The sequence below is a fragment of the Poecile atricapillus genome, chromosome Z (assembly GCF_030490865.1).
Source record: "Poecile atricapillus isolate bPoeAtr1 chromosome Z, bPoeAtr1.hap1, whole genome shotgun sequence".
Taxonomy (NCBI): Eukaryota; Metazoa; Chordata; class Aves; order Passeriformes; family Paridae; genus Poecile; species Poecile atricapillus.
The window spans coordinates 35,288,276-35,304,820 of record NC_081289.1 but is presented as its reverse complement, the minus strand read 5'-3'; the positions used below and the strand labels follow the sequence as shown (position 1 = coordinate 35,304,820).

The following is a 16,545-nucleotide window of genomic DNA, read 5'->3' as shown; positions in this document are numbered from 1 at the left end:
CCTCTGCTTCAAACCACAGTACAGTTTCAGGAATTGGTTTGGTTTTTATTATGCTCTTGTGATCCTCCTTGATCTCAGAGAGATGAAAGGCAATATGTGATGGCATTATTCACAGTTTGGACAGAGACTTGTAGAAGTGCTTCAAAGCTGAGTGTAAGTTTGACACTGTCCTGAGAACTACTTTTTGTTCACGGTGTAAATATGACTCAGAGCAGCCCTAATTGCATGTATAGTCATGATATATTTTAAAAGATTATTTAGATCCAGAATGTAATCCAGAGCATATAAAAAATGCTTAGGATTAGATTGTGTAAATAACATTTGCGCTTAAACTCGACTTCTCAGCAGCTCATTCAGACCCAATTAAAGTTAGCAGAACCATTCTCACTCACTTTGCTCACTGTAGGATTGAATTATGTTTCTGAAACTGCAGAAGTTCATTGCTCGATGTGAATAGTCATTACATTTTGCAAAGGAAGCAATCGAGTCAATACTTGAAAAATGAAGGAGGAACAAAATGAAATATGTATAATATGCCATGAAAAAAAAAAAAATCCCTAAGCCTCCAATGTTTGTTAATGAGCTGCAAAACCAAACTAGGAACCCTGTAGTAGTACTGTCTCAAAAGCTAAAAAATGTGTTGTGAATCAGGAACCGTTCTTGATCCAAATGGATAAATGGAAATAGCTAATAATACGAAAGTTTCATTCTTAAAATTCAGAAAGAAAACCCTAACATCAAATAGATTCACACCTCCTCCTTCCTGATGAGTGCTATCATGGGTAATTTTATTGTGTTTAAAAATTTTAAAAAATTGTTTCAAATGGGTTAACAAAAGAATAGGTGCAACGAAAAATAAAAAGGTCTATGTATGTTTTGTGTGTTTGTGAAATGACTGAATACAGACTTTTTGAAATAAACACTGGAAATAAAGTATGGAGCATACAAAAGCATAAAAGATATCTTCAGATGAGCTAGTATGTATTAAATCAGCTGTATGTGATTTGCACATATGTGTAAAGCCTCAGTATTTAGGTAACTGCTTAATTTGGCTTTAGAAATAAATACAAATACACCACCCCTATAGCTGTTTTAGCTGTTTATGTAGACCATACAGTCAAAAACTCTTAATTTTATTTGCTTTGTAAGGCAACAGATTGTTGTTTTTTAATCATAGTGAACAATATGAGTACAAACAGATCTAGTTTTAAGCCTTAGGTGTTGGTAAATCTGACATAAACTTTTCATTAGGGCTGTTTACAGGGAAGGTGTGGACAGAGATTTCTTGAGCTTAGTGCTGTGAAAATGTCCAAGGAAAACGTAGTGGAAGGGAGTGTTTGAAAATCAATTATGTGTTTATTTTTGTGGGCAAAGCAAACATTAGTGTGGTATGTTTTTCTGATATGCTGTACCTTCATAGGAGTAAAATATTTACTTAATGGTTAGTCAGTTGTTGTTTTTTCATTGTTGTGCATATTTATACCTTTGATTCATACCTTTATATTTTTACTGATATTTCTTTTCAACATTTAGAACACTGAAATAGATTTTATAGGTGACAAAAGAAATAAAACCACTAGTAGTACTAAGTTAATAAATGTCAAACGCTGAGCTAGGAAAATGTTAGTGAGAAAAATTTCAACATAAATATTAAGAGTAGAGAACTTGAATTGGATTATGGTGCAATGATGAAGCAAAAGGATTCAATCAGTATACTTCTAAGTGACTCTTGCTCCAAAAAATTTGCTACACCTTTGGAATGTTATTTCTCATGGGGATTTTTGGCTTTTTGTTCGTTTGTTTGAGGGAATTGTTTGTTTTTGTTTGGCTTTTTTTTTTTCTTTTACATACTATTTCATCAGAGAGGTAAAAATTCAACTAGCCAGCGTGTACACTTGGCCTGAAATCTGACATTAGAGCTTGGATAACATTCCCTGCTACTGTAAAACATTTAAGTACTCAGGTAAATAATGGACACATCATTGTACACACCAATAAAGTTAATTGACATTTAAATTGTACAAGAAGTGGAAATCTACCTCTCTCCCACCTGTTACTGATTCTTTGCAAATAGAGGAAGAAAAATTTCCAAAATTTGCTATTTTCATATACCTGAGAAAATCATTTAAAGAGCACAAGGAAGAATAATATCTATTATTACAGGAAGTTTTCAGTCAGATGTTGTAACTTTTTTATAGCTTTTACTTTTGACCATTCTGCTCATAGCACCCAGGCAATTGTAAATCTTGAATTGTTGTAACTTCGTCTCTGCTGAGATATGGACTTGTCAGTCTTCTATGTTCAAATTGTACCAATGTCACATATTTAATTGATCACCTTTGGGATTTGATTTACTACAGTTTGCTTTCTGGAATGGATTTTTTTTTCATAAAAATGGTGTGAATCAACCACTCAGTGGTTATCAGCATAACAGTAATCACATCACTGAGGAGAGATAAATTGTGGGTTGTCAATAACTGTAAAAGTTAAATAATGTGATACATTTTATTTTTTGCATGCCTCTGCAGTTCATTTACATAGATTTCTTAACATATACAACTACCCAAAAGAGGAGGTATGATAAAATGGATAATGGATTTATCATGAATTGAAAAGTTGAGGAGGGGAAGAGTGGCTATCTGTTAATAATGAGGACATAGAATTTTTCTAGATTTATTAAATAAGGGAATGAAACCCAAAACATACTGTAATCAAATAACAGGGAATTCCAGAAGCAGGAAATCAGTCAGATGTAGGAATTCATTCTTCTAAAGACATAAAAATAAAATCAAACATTATTTTTCAAAGTTTGGTCAGAATGGAAGCAAAAAGATCGATCTTAGAGCCACCAAGTCCTTTGTCCAGTACCTAGACTAACCTTTCAAAATACCTGGAATATGATTCTTTTGTCTCTCTGAATTTCAAAGGCCTTGCAAGATCTCGTTCACCTGTCTAAGGCTGTATAAATTCCTGTTTGCACAAACTACACAGTAAGGCATCCAAACTCAGGATCATTCCTCAGGGTCAGTAAAGAGTACGATCTGAAATATTTTATGAATGGGAGAAAGATAGTCCAGTTTTTTAAAGTAGACATTTTCAAAAGAATGAACCCCAGGCTCTTTGCTATTGAAGTAAGAAGAACCTGAATTACTGAGCCCCGTAAGTCAAGCCAAATTCTTCAGTGGTATTTACTTACTGTGTGGGAGTGATTTGATTCTCTCATTTATCAGAATATTTTGAAAAGGTGTGGTAAAAACCTCAAGGACCTATAAGTAAAGCAAGTCTGGGTTGGAAGCAAAGTCTAGAGTTTGTTTTTATGAAAGACAACTGAATTCTGCCTCAAAGTGCTAAGGACACTTGTTAGCAACTAATTCTGTCACCATTCCTCATTCCAACCATTATTTTAATTTCCTATTTAGTCCATTACATCAGAAATAAAACTTTGTAATTGAAGCGTATAGCATTATATAGAATTTATTTTTTTGACCCCAAATTTCAATGAAAATCGTTAAGCAATTCAATTCAACAGAAACAAGTTTGACAGAATCAGGCACCTACATCTGGACATAAAATAGTTATTAAAAACAGCACACAAAGCTCTTCATGTTCTTTATGCCTTCAAATATCTCAGGTCTGTATTTTTTCAAAGTTTATCAGTCTTTTAGAATAACTTGGGTTTACTAACAATGTTTGAATAAAGTCACAGGAATTTGAGAAACAGGGGTTGCATCTTTTGCAAAACCAAAACCCAGGAAGGACCTCCCCAACCCACAAATATTGTTGATCTGATTTGTTTAAAATAAAACAATACAGCATCTCCAAAGGTGCTGTGAGTGTGATTGCTCTGCAGGTGACTGTTCTGATATACAACTTGAAAAGATGCACAAAGTATGTAAGACAATTTAAAAGAGACTTTGCAAGAGTTATCAAAACTGAACTGATTTTATCAGTGCACTATTTGACTTTGCTCATTCATGCAGGCTGCATTAGAGAAGGAATGGCTAACTCTAGATTCCACCCGTTTCCCTTCAAAAACACTCCTGCTCTCAAACCAGCTGCACTGGCCAAAGGTAACATGTCACAGAAACAACTTAGTCTTCAGTCTCTATTCATTCCTTAAGGATATGCTATTCTGGGGTGATTAATATGACAATTTAGTGACTTAAAAACACAATTACTTTCAGAAGTCTCAGACTTCCTCCTCATCTCCAGATGCAATTTTTCTTTTACATTTTCTTTCATTTGCTTATTTTTTTCTTTATTTTGGATTTATTTCAACACTTTACTTCACGGTAGCAGAAAAAAAGATGATGTGCTTCATCTGCACATTTGGCAATGGATTAAAAATTGCTAGTTGACAAACTACTTTAAAAATACTAAGATCTGCATTATATGACAACAGCTGAATGTTTTCAAAACAGCTAAAGGTCATTGAACTGTACCGTCTACTAGATATTTGATAAACTTTGAAGTTTTGGCTTTTTGTTTTTGTAGGGTTTTGTATTCTTTTTTCAAGCATAGTATTACTAATGTTTTGTTTCCTACAATTAAGAGAAAGAAGTCTTATAAATGTACAATTTATTATATTTGGGGATGTTAAGTGTAACTAAAGTCACCTTTTTGCCCTATTTAGTTAGTTGAAAGTAATGTCTGTAATGGAATGGGCATAACACTATTAAGATTCCTTTCAATTATAGTGATAAACTCTGCAAACCCTGGTGCAGGTTTTTCTGCACATTTTAAACTTACGGGGATAACCAGCTGCATTCCTTTTCTTTCTCTAAGAAGTTTTCTAGGCCTTCAGATTCCAGTGGACATTCAAATAGTTTGCCATTAACACCACAAGAAGTTTGGCAGTGTGCTAACAGACCACATTCATATTCAGCAGAAAAAATCCATTTTCATAGCAGGTAAGTTAAATGATATTGTTTTAAATTGTATTTAGTTCATTTGTATTTGACAAAAAATAAAAAAAAGAAGAGGCTGTTTTCTGATGCTTTTGCTACTTTTGATTAGTGTGATATTACTGGAGTTCAAATATATTTACTTTCTAAAACTATTATAAATAGTATAATAATAAATTATAAATAAACTAAAAATAAAAATATTAAATTCAGTTGTTATTTTTTCATTGACTACCTTCATAATTAGGAATATAAGAGTATATATATGTAGTTTTATTTATTTAGGTTTGACTATAAATCATAGAACTTCTATTTTTTCATATATGTTATGAAATAGATGTTGAAATAGAGATCTTTAAGACTAGATAAAGATTAAAAGAGATTTCTTAAACAGCTGCATTCTGTGAAAGAGCTGAAATATGCTTCAAGTAATTGAAATGTAAACATTTCAAATTGATGGCAGATTTTATTACTTTCCAAGATAAAACCTTCATGGAGTATTAAAATGGATTTTTTTATTTTTTTTTTTGTATCATTTCCAAGCTTTAAAAGTGCTTTAGAAAGGCACAAACAAGTTGCAGAATAACAAAGGCTGCAAAATAGTGTAACTTCAGACCTTTTTTTATTTACTTGCTTTTCAGAACAACTCTTTTACTTTGTTTCCAGGTCAGGGAAGGAAATAATGTCACAGCTTTCTAACTGTAAAGAAAAAAAGGAATTTTTATTTATGTCTGAAAGAGAAAAGAAAATATCAGAAGAATGGTATGTTATTTACACTGTGATATTCCAAGAATAGGTATAGTATGGTTGGCTGTTGTTGCTTCCTTTTTTTAAGTTTCACTTTTGAAGAATCTCTGTTTTCTACCAAAATAAAAATTATTGTAATTATTTTCTAAGTGTCTGAGAAACTATCTTAATAAGTTGCAATAATGTAATATTAAGATAAGAATTGCAGCTATCTCTATAACTCAGAAAGTTTCATACTGTAGATCAGTACTACATACCAGTATTCTTTTCGAAAAGTGTATTATACAATAATATGCAGCTGGTGTAACATAATACATGTGAAATATTTAGTAAGTTATTTTCTTCCCTTAGGGGTTTTAAGGATATTTCTACTGTGCAGCTAATGCTGAAGAGGGCCCATAGAATGAAACCTAAAAAATACAGTAATAAAAGTTTAGGTAAGTCAACAATTAAAATGATAGTTATGTTGATGTAGTTTCTCCATTCTTAAAATAGTGTTTCTCTTTTAAAAACTTTGCTTGTACAGCATTAAAAATTAATTTGAATAAAGGTGAAGTGTGATTCAGTAAAAACAACTCATTTTAAATCAACATATTTAGATTTTATAAACCATTCTACTGGATTTTGAAGTTGAATTTTTGACAGCTATGGAAAACAGAAATTTTATTTCTCCCTCTTCATGTATCTCTTTTTCTAGATGTGGAATTTGTATTTCTGCATGTTGTCCTTATTTTCTTCTTTGTAAGATCTTAGGTTAAAAATTTTGGCTTATGCAAGATCTATTCATGAAGACAACAGTTTGATATACATGAAAATAAATCATTACTTTTTTTAAATTATATATTAACTGTGGAAATAGGTAAAGCTTATCCAGCTTCTCATCCAATTGTGTTCTGGTTCTCAGGTACTTCTAATGTCAATGAATCTTTCTTAGAATCATTAATTGTTAATATGATATGCTAATAGAAATGTTGCTGGCATATATTAACAAACATATTAGTCAAATACTGATAGTACAAAAGCCATTTAAACATTTAATTTAGTTGACAGTAAGACCTAACACTAAATGATCTTTAGAAAATGCACCTTTATTTACTTCTATTTTGTATCACAAGTTACACTCTTCTGCATCGCTTTGCAAAACTCTTCTGTATTAACTGTTGAAAATATCAAAAGAAGTCTTCCTCTTTGAAGGGAAAGAATCAGCCTACAGATATTTTTAGGCAAAGTTTTTTTCTGTATATTTTTTTCTGCTCTAAATACCATGCCAATGAGTAAGACTAAATATGACAAAAATGATCTATAGTTAAAAAAAATAATAAAAGGGGTAGGCGACAGAAAGACATATAATCGGCAAACCATGCTTTGTGGAAAGGAGTTTATAGATAATAAGTTATTATACTGAACTCTTCATAACAAGTATCTGGTGTGCAGCTGAGGTTTTTTATATATATATTCCATTTTCTGTCCTCTGTATAATTTTTCAATGAATAAAACTTAGTAGGTTATATCTTCTTTTCTCCATATGCTGTCTGTAATTAATCCAGTCATAGATGTCTGATTGAGCATATCAAATTTGCTATCCCATTTTTGTTGTAGTTCTAATGGATTCCTTGGATATGTTTATGTTCACTTTGTTCAGATTATTCAATATGATGTATAGATGTTGAGCTTTTTAATGTAGTGCTTGGAATATTCTCAAAGTACATTGCTAAAAAGTACATTGAAAAAACTTTTGCACAATGTTTTTATAGTTTCAAATTTTCTCCTCTTGACACTACCTCATATAGAATTTTTTTGTCTTTCTGACTATTACATCAAACACAAAAATGGCTGTATGGGTTTCTTTGTCAGTCATTAAAATCAGAGGGTTTTTTTTTTTTGTTTTTTTTTTTTTGGATGAACAGAAAGCATAGTTTGCAGTACCAAAAAAAATTGACTGAAAATATTTCACTCCATCCCTTTTCAGTAAAAAGGTTATCAAGCTGAGTATTCTGTCTCATACAGCACACTGACAGTCAGTCCTTCCTTGGTCAGTAAGGAAATTAATAATGGAAATTATCAATCAAAACAATTATTTTTATATTTAATTGATCTAAAAGCTCTGATCTTACACTATAAAAAAAATCCTGATAAAATATTCTCTGTGTGGAAAGAATCTCCACATATATAATTATGTTTTCCATCAGGTACATCCTCTGAAAGTGGTGAAAGTAAATCAGGGTCTTTTTGAGGGTCTGTTAGAACAGAGGGACTTTTCAGCATTTAAATTAGAATGGATACACCTTATCCTGAGGCTAGCCAGTTCCAGATCAGGAAACCCTAACCAGACCCATTAGGCTGCCAGTATCTTTCCCAGATCTCTGTGTAGTACAGCTCATGCTAGGTTACTTGTAGCAATTTCAGTGTAACTACGGAGCGACAGTTCACACTCTTCTGCAATTGTTTTGAGTTTAACCCTACTGAAGCAGGAATTACAAGAGAGATTTTATTCCTTCTAGTATTCGAGAGCAGATTGAAATTCATCTGAATAAGTAGATGTCAACATTGTCTTTTAATGTTCCCATAGAAGTTACCATACTATTGCCTTCATCTCCACTGAAATGATGTTCAGCTATCTTGTACTTAGTGATGCTGCGTGTGGAAAGTTGTAGGATTTCGTTTTAGCAACACAATTTCTGTTCTTTCTTTTGGATTTCCAGGTTTTCAGTGTTACAATTGCAACTGTTTATCCTTTTTATCTTTCTAATTTAAAATAGTGGAAGTGTGCCAACTACAAGAAAATAATTTTGTTTGTGATAAACATTCATACCCACCAGAAAGTAAGTAACCAGCAGCCACTTAGAAGTGGAAATTGTAAGGTATAAAGAAGCAATTTTTGATGTTATATCTACTTAGACCTCTGACTTAGAAGCAAAACTTTAAGCTTTGAGAAAATGTGAAGCAACAACTCTAAAGATTCTATATACAAATAAATTGTAACCTCTTCACCTTAAACCTCTAGTTTTTATGTTGAGATTGCAGTATAATCCCAAACATCTTTTATATACTATTGATCATTCCATGTAAGGATCTCATTACTTGCTGGTAGTGATAAGGCATTGATGGATCTTCTTGGAACAAACTAGTTGTCAGAGTATGTTTTCTGGTTCTATATACTGTCAAAGTCCTTTGCCTTATACCTGAGATCCACAAATGCAAAGTGTTAAACCAGCTTGCAATCAGAGAGTTATACAGTTGCTCTTTAATATTGTCAAGACATCTGCTGGCTTGGAACCTGGACTGGACAGCCCTGAACAGCTGTGATCCTTAATATATTCAGGTCTGGAAATTTATTCCTTTTTATTTTCCGTATAAAAGATTTGCGTTCTACTGGTGCAACAGTGATGGTATCCATTTGATAATTATAGAAGTCCACGTCTGAGTTGGTCATCTGCATTGTTTTATGGACAGAAATTTCTTCTTAAAACATAATTCAAAAACAGGCTACTTGAGTCTCACTGTAAAAGCACTTATAGTTCTCCATTGCCTAGACACAAAAGCTGGAGTGACTGGCTAAAGTACAAAGTTAAACTCTAGATATGTAGAAGTAACTGAGAAGTATCTTACCTCATATGTCTAGCCACATATTTTCACAGTAAAGAAAAAAATATGGAAAATACTAGCAAGTGCACCGAATCCTGTGGTTTGTATTGCAAGGGAGAGAGAACTTAAAGTAGTATAACCTTATAACAGGGAGTGATTCAAGCAAGGCTTATATTGCAGCAGACCAGTCCCAACAGCTAATGGCCTTAAGGCCTGTATGCCCTAATCCACTGCTATTATGTATGCTTGTTGATGTAGTTAAAGAAAGTTGTGGCCTGCATTTTAATGATATGAAATGTATGCTGTGTCTGCTTCTATATATTTGTACTATACAGTAAGATAATACAAAAAGTGTGGGCAAGAAACCAGAAAATTTGCAGCCAAGTAAAACTGGCATAATATCAAAAATATTCCTTTTAACCTGGGTGAATAATATTGTATAGGAATTCTAATTCAAAATCTAAATACAGTAGACATGATTGCGCCTCACTGTGCTTAAGTGGCTGTGACTCATAACAATCTTAGCTTCCTAAAGATGTCTTGGCACAATAGTACCAAGTTTCTTGCTTAACTTGGAATTTCCCTCATCCTGTGGATTTTATATTAGCCTCTCAGTGAACTTATTTTTCTTTTAAGATAGCTGAAAGCTTGTCTCTCCTATAGTAGTGTATTACTTGTTTAACATTTTAATCTCCAAAAAAAGTTCTTGTGTCAGTGGATCAGGCCCAGCCAGCATGGGTTTAGAAAAAGCAGGTCCTGCTTTGACCAACCTGATCTCATTTTATGACCAGATGACTCACCTGTTGGAGGAGGGAAAGGTTGTGGATGTTGTCTACCTGGACTTTGGTAAAGCCTTTGATACTTCCTCCCACAGCATTCTCCTGGAGAAGCTGGCTTGGTCGGGTGTACTCTTTACTGGATTAAAAACTGTCTGGATGGCCAGGCCCACAGAGTGGTAGTGAATCGTGCTCCATCCCATTGGCAACTGGTGCTTAGTGGGCTTCCCCAGAGCTCAGTATGGGGGCTGGGCCTGTTCCATCTCCTAATTGATGATGGGGATGGGGTCAGAATTGAAATTTACCCTCAGTAAATTTGCAGATGTCACTAATTTGATCTGCTGGAGAGCAGAAAGGCTCTGCACAGGGATCTGGACAGGCTGGATTGATGAGTCAAGGCCAATTGCATGAGGTTCTACAAGGTGAAGTGCTGGGTCCTGCACTTGGGTCAGAACAACTCCAGGCAGTGCTGCAGGTTTAGGAAACAGTGACTGGAGAGCAGTGCAAAGGAAAAGAAGCTGGGGATGCTGGTTGACATCAGCTGATGAGCCAGAGTGTGCCCACATGGCCAAGGCCAATGGCATCCTGGCCTGGTTCAGCAATGGTGTGGCCAGCAGGAGCAGGGCAGGGATTGTTCCCCTGTACTTGGCACTGGTGAGACTGCGTCCTTGAGTGCTGTGTCCAGTTCTGGGCCCATGACTGCAGGAAAGACATTGAGGTGCTGGGAATGCCCAGAGAAGGACAGCAAGGCTAGGGAAGGGTCTGGAGTACAAGTCCTATGAGGAGTGTCTGAGGGAGCTGGGGTTGTTAGCCAGGAGGAGAGGAACCTTAGGGGAGATCTTGCTCTGTACAGCTCCCTAAAAGGAGGCTGTAGCCAGGTGAGGGTTGATCTCTTCTCCCAGGCAACCAGTGACAGGACAAGAGGAAATGGCCTCAAGCCAGAGTGCCAGGGGAGGTTCACATTCGACATCAGGAAGAATTTTTTTTTGTTGAAAGTGTAGTTAAGCATTGGAGGAGGAGGCCCTGGGAGATGGTGGAGTCACCTTCCCCGGAAGTGTTCAGAAAATGACTGGACATGACACTTAGTACTATGCTTTAGTTGACATGATGGTGTTTGGTCAAACATTGTACTTAATGGTCTTGGAGGTCTTTTCCAACCTTAATGGTATGGAGGCTAGCTTTGGAGCAGGCTGTAGGCCCATGGCCTGCCAGCCCTGCCTGAGAAGCTAGCCTGGGAAATTCATGGGAGGATTCAAAACAATCCTCAAAGACACAAAACAGCCTGCAGGTGCTGTTTTCTGATTCCCGTGTTTTCCTTGCAGGAGAAGGTCAGGGGGTGGTGAACCCCACTGACCAATGATGGTAATGTAGCACTTTACTAACCAATAAGAGTTTCCTTTCTGTACTCTTCACGAACTAGTCTATATAACATGGCTGTAACAATAAACTAGAGATTCTCTCCTGTTCTGACTCCTTTGAGAGTCCGTGTCGTTCTTTCCGCCGTTCCTAATTAGAACGACATAATGGTTCTATAATTCTATGGTGATACTTGATGCCACATAGGTAGGAAAAGAAATTTTAAAAGGTAAAATGCAGCTGAAGTGGACCTTGATCACTAGAACCAGAATACAATGATAAAGATATTTCTTAGAGATCAGCAAAGATTTTTAGTCTGAGTTTAGAATTTTAGACAGCAATGCAATACTAGTAAGAAAATGAAAAAAAAACCTAGTAAAAAATTCAACCCACCTTTCTCAAATGCACAACCCCAAAACATAATCCATTTTAATAGTCAGAATGAAAATTCAAGGCATGTTATTATTCCTTATTACACATTACATGAACGACCATTGATCTATATTTTCTTAGTAACAGGAAAAAAGCTGCTTTTGTTGTGATTGTCAATTCTGTGCAGAAGTATCTTCTGGGAACTCCAGCCATGGATGAGTTGCTATGCCGTTATGGAACAACATCTGGTTTTTCTTCCAAATGAATTTACATTATAGATAAGCATCTGTTGCTGTGTACAATTTTGTCTTATCATCTCTTTAAAGCTGTCACATTATGTTTATGTTTTCCTAATTACAGGTATTGCACGACAAAAATGGATGGCAAATAGTTTAATTTTTCAGTTTCACGTATTAACGAGAAGTTTAGGAATGTGTCGCCAGATCAGGCAGTAACTACTCATTCCATATTGTTTCTATAACATATCTTGAGTGTTTGACCAACTTAACTTCTGTATTTGGAGGCAGCCAAGGAATGTACATTAAATTACTTTCCTGGCACAGATCATCATCTGATAAGCCACATTTAAATGAGTATGCCAGAATCCAGGAAGATATTTCTGTGATTTTGAACTATTGGACTCTTTCACAGTTCTCTGTGTGAAATCTAAAACATTTGATTGCTTGTCATCAAAGCATACATGCAGTTCATTTCCCTAGCTCACTCAGAGACTGAAAAGCACTAGTATTATGAAGTAATCTATGTAATATTGCTTACATTTGGGACTAGATAAAGGAAAGGACTCATTTTTAATAACAGAAGGGCTGTAGGCAATGGTTGAGGTGATCCAGGTAGGTACAAATTCAAGTAGTCTGGCATTGTGTTAAATCCATGTAGATTCTTTAAGTTATTTTGCAAAGATTCAAAGATAAATCTTTTGATGGAAATCTCTTAGAGGAGCAATTTTCATTATTTGCCCTTCTTCTCAGTTCACGGAAGAGTTTGCTGCTGATATCTTTGTGCACAAGTAAATGTTTGAGAAATCTAACTTGGGGCTAATAACTGAGTAACTTCATCAAAAATCTTTAGTGTAGTCTAACTTTGTACTTGGTGTTTTCATAGAATTGGGTGGGAGGTTGAATTAAGGGAAGATTATATTTTTAAAATATTTTGGAACAAGGTTAATAGACCCACTTAGGAAAAATATGTTATTTAAGGAATTATGTTAAATTAATCAAAATTACTTTGGAAATTTTCAATTACATTTTGCCTTAAGATGTTTTATTTGATTTTGTCACTTTGTCTTCTATTGAAGAAAAACACTGTTTTTTGTAATTAGCATAAAGCTGGAAGAAGTTAGAAGTCTTTTTGTCAATACTGTATGCTAGATATTGGAAAAACTACAACCATAGAAAGTGTTATTTGTACATTTTTATCCATGTGGAGGACTTGTATGCTATGTGTCTTAGAACTATACAACAGACAACAATAATTCATACTTAAAATATTTTTATAGCTTCTATTATCTAAAATTTCAAAGAGAATTTTTTAAGTATAATGTAATACAATTTTAAGGTATTTTAATCACAAGTCTTACTGTGATTCACTGTCCCAAACATTTGCTACCCTAACAAACATTAGTCTGTTACAATATTAATTTTTAGTTGGAAGGCTTTGTTGTCCATTTATACAGAGTGAAAAAAATCTAGAAACCTGGCAATACAGTTTGTGAATAAAATTATTCCATTATCATAATAATTATAGTAACCTATATTTGAAACTAATGGAGCTGATCATTATTTATTTTGCTTCTTGGATAATTTCATTGAATTTAGCTAGTAAAAGTGAGTTAAAATTATTTTAAATACGACATCCTCTGGATTAATCCGAAAGCCATAAACATCCTACAACCACATGAGAGAGGCTCTTAGCCAATTTGAGATAACAAATTGTAATGTATCACTGATTCTGCCTTGTGAAGAAGGCATGGCCTAATTCACTGCCTCCCCACTTGCTACATTCCTTTATTTGTCAAGTTTGCTGCTTGGTGAGAGGTTAGCACCACTAAGAACATTCTGTCAACCATATGCTGCTGCAGTGTGAGGTGACCAAGAACACTGTACATCTTGATGTGCTTTGCTAATACATTATCTCTTAGAGTGCTGCACCCTATCAGAGATCTTCTGCAGGCTTGTAGTTGATTTTCCCATTCTCTGGGAAAAAGTTGAGCTCTTAGGATGCCTTTATGTTCCATTCATTTGTAAATGAAGTGTCTACTCCACCTGTAGACGGCTAGTCAAAATCAACTTTACAAATCGTTAAAATTCATTAGAAGTTGCCCACCATCTTAACAGGATGTTCTGATCATTCTGAAATAAGAAAACTGACAAACAAAAAAGCTATTTACATTGCTGCAGTATTATCATAGTCTTATAAAGTCACTCAGTAAACACTAATGAGATCATGTAACGGACTCAGAATGAAGCAGCAGACATAACTAGCAATTTCAATGTATTCTGAATGCTCTTTGAGTCTTTCCATAACCTGTTTTCCTGCTCTGACTGTTCTGGCAGTCTCACATATTCATTTTTGCTACACATGCATTCTTTGAGAAAATTTAGATCCTTCACTTGCCATTTCTACTTTCTTGATAAGCTCCATTGTTTTCTTTTCTCCTTGTTACTAATTTCTACACTTTTCAGACAGTTTTTCATCTCTTTGTAGACAAGCTTCTTCTGCCTCATTGTTTCCCATATATTCCTGAGAGTGGATATATCTGTTTGGGCTACTGTGTTCTTTTAACCATGTCAGACATATTTCTTTTATTTTCTCTTTGGCATTTTGTTACTCATGTTGCCTAGCTCCATGGCATACCTACAAAACTCTTTATACTTTGCTCACCATAGCGTATCTGCTTTTGTTTCTTCATTCTTTTCAGTCCATATTGAGTTTTTTTAGTATCATTGCTGGTTTATTCTGCATTGTGCCCAGAATTTTCACATTTCTTCTAATGCAGTTTCCCTCAAACTCTTACTTTCCTCCTGTGCCAAGCAAAAAATTCTTCCTTCACATTGTAAATAATATGGGAAAATCACCTCTCCTGACTTATGTGTTTTTTGCATCAATTTAGCTTTTGTTAATTAAACTTTTTTTTTGGCAAGTCTAGGAACATGGCTTATATAGATTTATATACAATTATCTGCTCATCTTTACTTCTTTGCAAACCTTTAAAAGTAACAGTTAAGAAACTAATCAAGATTTCTTACTTCAGCACATAGACTTTTGGGGTATTTTTAATTTCAATTAGGATGGAAGATGGAGGAAAACTAGCTTATTATCTACAATTGTAGCCTCAAAAAATAAGCTGCCTCTTGTTAACATTTTTTAGATGTAAATGTCTTGATTTAGACTGCTGAATAATTCTGACCCAAAGCTTTTAGAAACACTGCTTGATATGTATCCTGTTAATATTTCTGCTTTAATTTCAAGCCTAAAATCCATATTTTTAAAAAATATTTTCTACAAATACATGCTTCAGAGTTTATTTTTAATTTGTAGATGAGTGAGCTGAAAGATCAACAGTATTAAAATTGCAGAACAATGACTTTGATTCTCAGTTACATGTGTATTTATATGGCTTTATTTTAGAAAGTGTAATCCTTTGTGAATATAAAACCTACTTTTAAAGGTATTTTCACTTATTAAGTGGCAAAAAGGTGAAAAACTGCTTGAAGGAATGAATGAGCCAGGTCTGACCTTTGATTTTAACTTGTTCTTGTCATCTAGACCCAGCTGTGCGCCTGGCGTTGTTCAAAAACAATGAAAATAAACATCTTTCTGTGAAACCACCAGGGAAGACACAGCCTATAAATGCTGAATACTTTGAAGGTATGAACAAGTATTTCATTTTATGCATATAAGCATATATATCTTGCAATGTCTTTTAAACAGGCCTATTCTAAGTATAAAACAATATGCACAAATAGAAAAAGGCAGAAGTTTAAGGACCTAATCTGTTCCTGGGTATCTCAAGTTACAGGAGTGAAACATTTCAATTTCAATTCATTGTGGAGAGAAGGAGGTGCTCCTAGAGCTTGATTCATAGAGAGATGGAGCCTAACTCATTTATTTATTGTTTTATTATTAAATCTTCATAATGAAAAATGTCAGAGCATGTCAGAGAGATATAAAATAGAAAGTACTAGACTAAAACTTCATAAATGAAATATCACTTCAAACTCTTCATTTAATTACCACCTTTTCTGAAGCTAGACATTAACTCCTAAAAATTCTTAACATGTTTTTAGAAAGTACTTCCATAAATATTCCCCAGAAATCCACCATTTGACAGAAGGCAAGGAAAGAACATTCAGCATGTAAATATGAAATTATTTTTCATTAATATTTCACAAATATTTAAATACTGATGTAGCTCTTTTACTGTTGAAATTAATTTTAAAACACTCCTTGGTTTCCGTACAATTAAAATAAGGCCAAGTCTATTTAAAATGCCCTTGTTGTAAGACGACAATCATCTCCAGAGACATTGTTTTTATATTGTTTTGATTTTTTTGCAGTTCAATAGTGTACTCAGAAAGTTCTCACCTCTATCTTTTTACCTATTTCAAAGACACAGTCATATGCTATCTGATCTATTCCCGGTTTCACAAAGTAAAATTACAAATTACACTGTATTAACATTCTCTGTATGAGGTTAAAAATTGGAACGTCTGAAACAAGTGTGAAATAAATGAATGTACGTGAATTGCAATTCAGTCAATTAGCTGTATGAAAGCCTCGATTTG

General features: G+C 34.2%; 1 protein-coding gene across 1 annotated transcript in view; it reads left to right on the top strand.

The window, feature by feature from the left end:
• Positions 1 to 16,545, top strand: part of LOC131572828 (leucine-rich repeat and IQ domain-containing protein 1-like) — a 103,894-nt gene that overhangs the window by 49,437 nt on the left and 37,912 nt on the right. Inside the window, exons 18-22 of the mRNA XM_058826211.1 lie at positions 3,981 to 4,070; positions 4,789 to 4,910; positions 5,571 to 5,666; positions 6,003 to 6,088; positions 15,527 to 15,628. Of these exons, the coding sequence (XP_058682194.1) occupies positions 3,981 to 4,070; positions 4,789 to 4,910; positions 5,571 to 5,666; positions 6,003 to 6,088; positions 15,527 to 15,628 (496 nt within the window). The remainder of the gene's footprint in view (positions 1 to 3,980; positions 4,071 to 4,788; positions 4,911 to 5,570; positions 5,667 to 6,002; positions 6,089 to 15,526; positions 15,629 to 16,545) is intronic.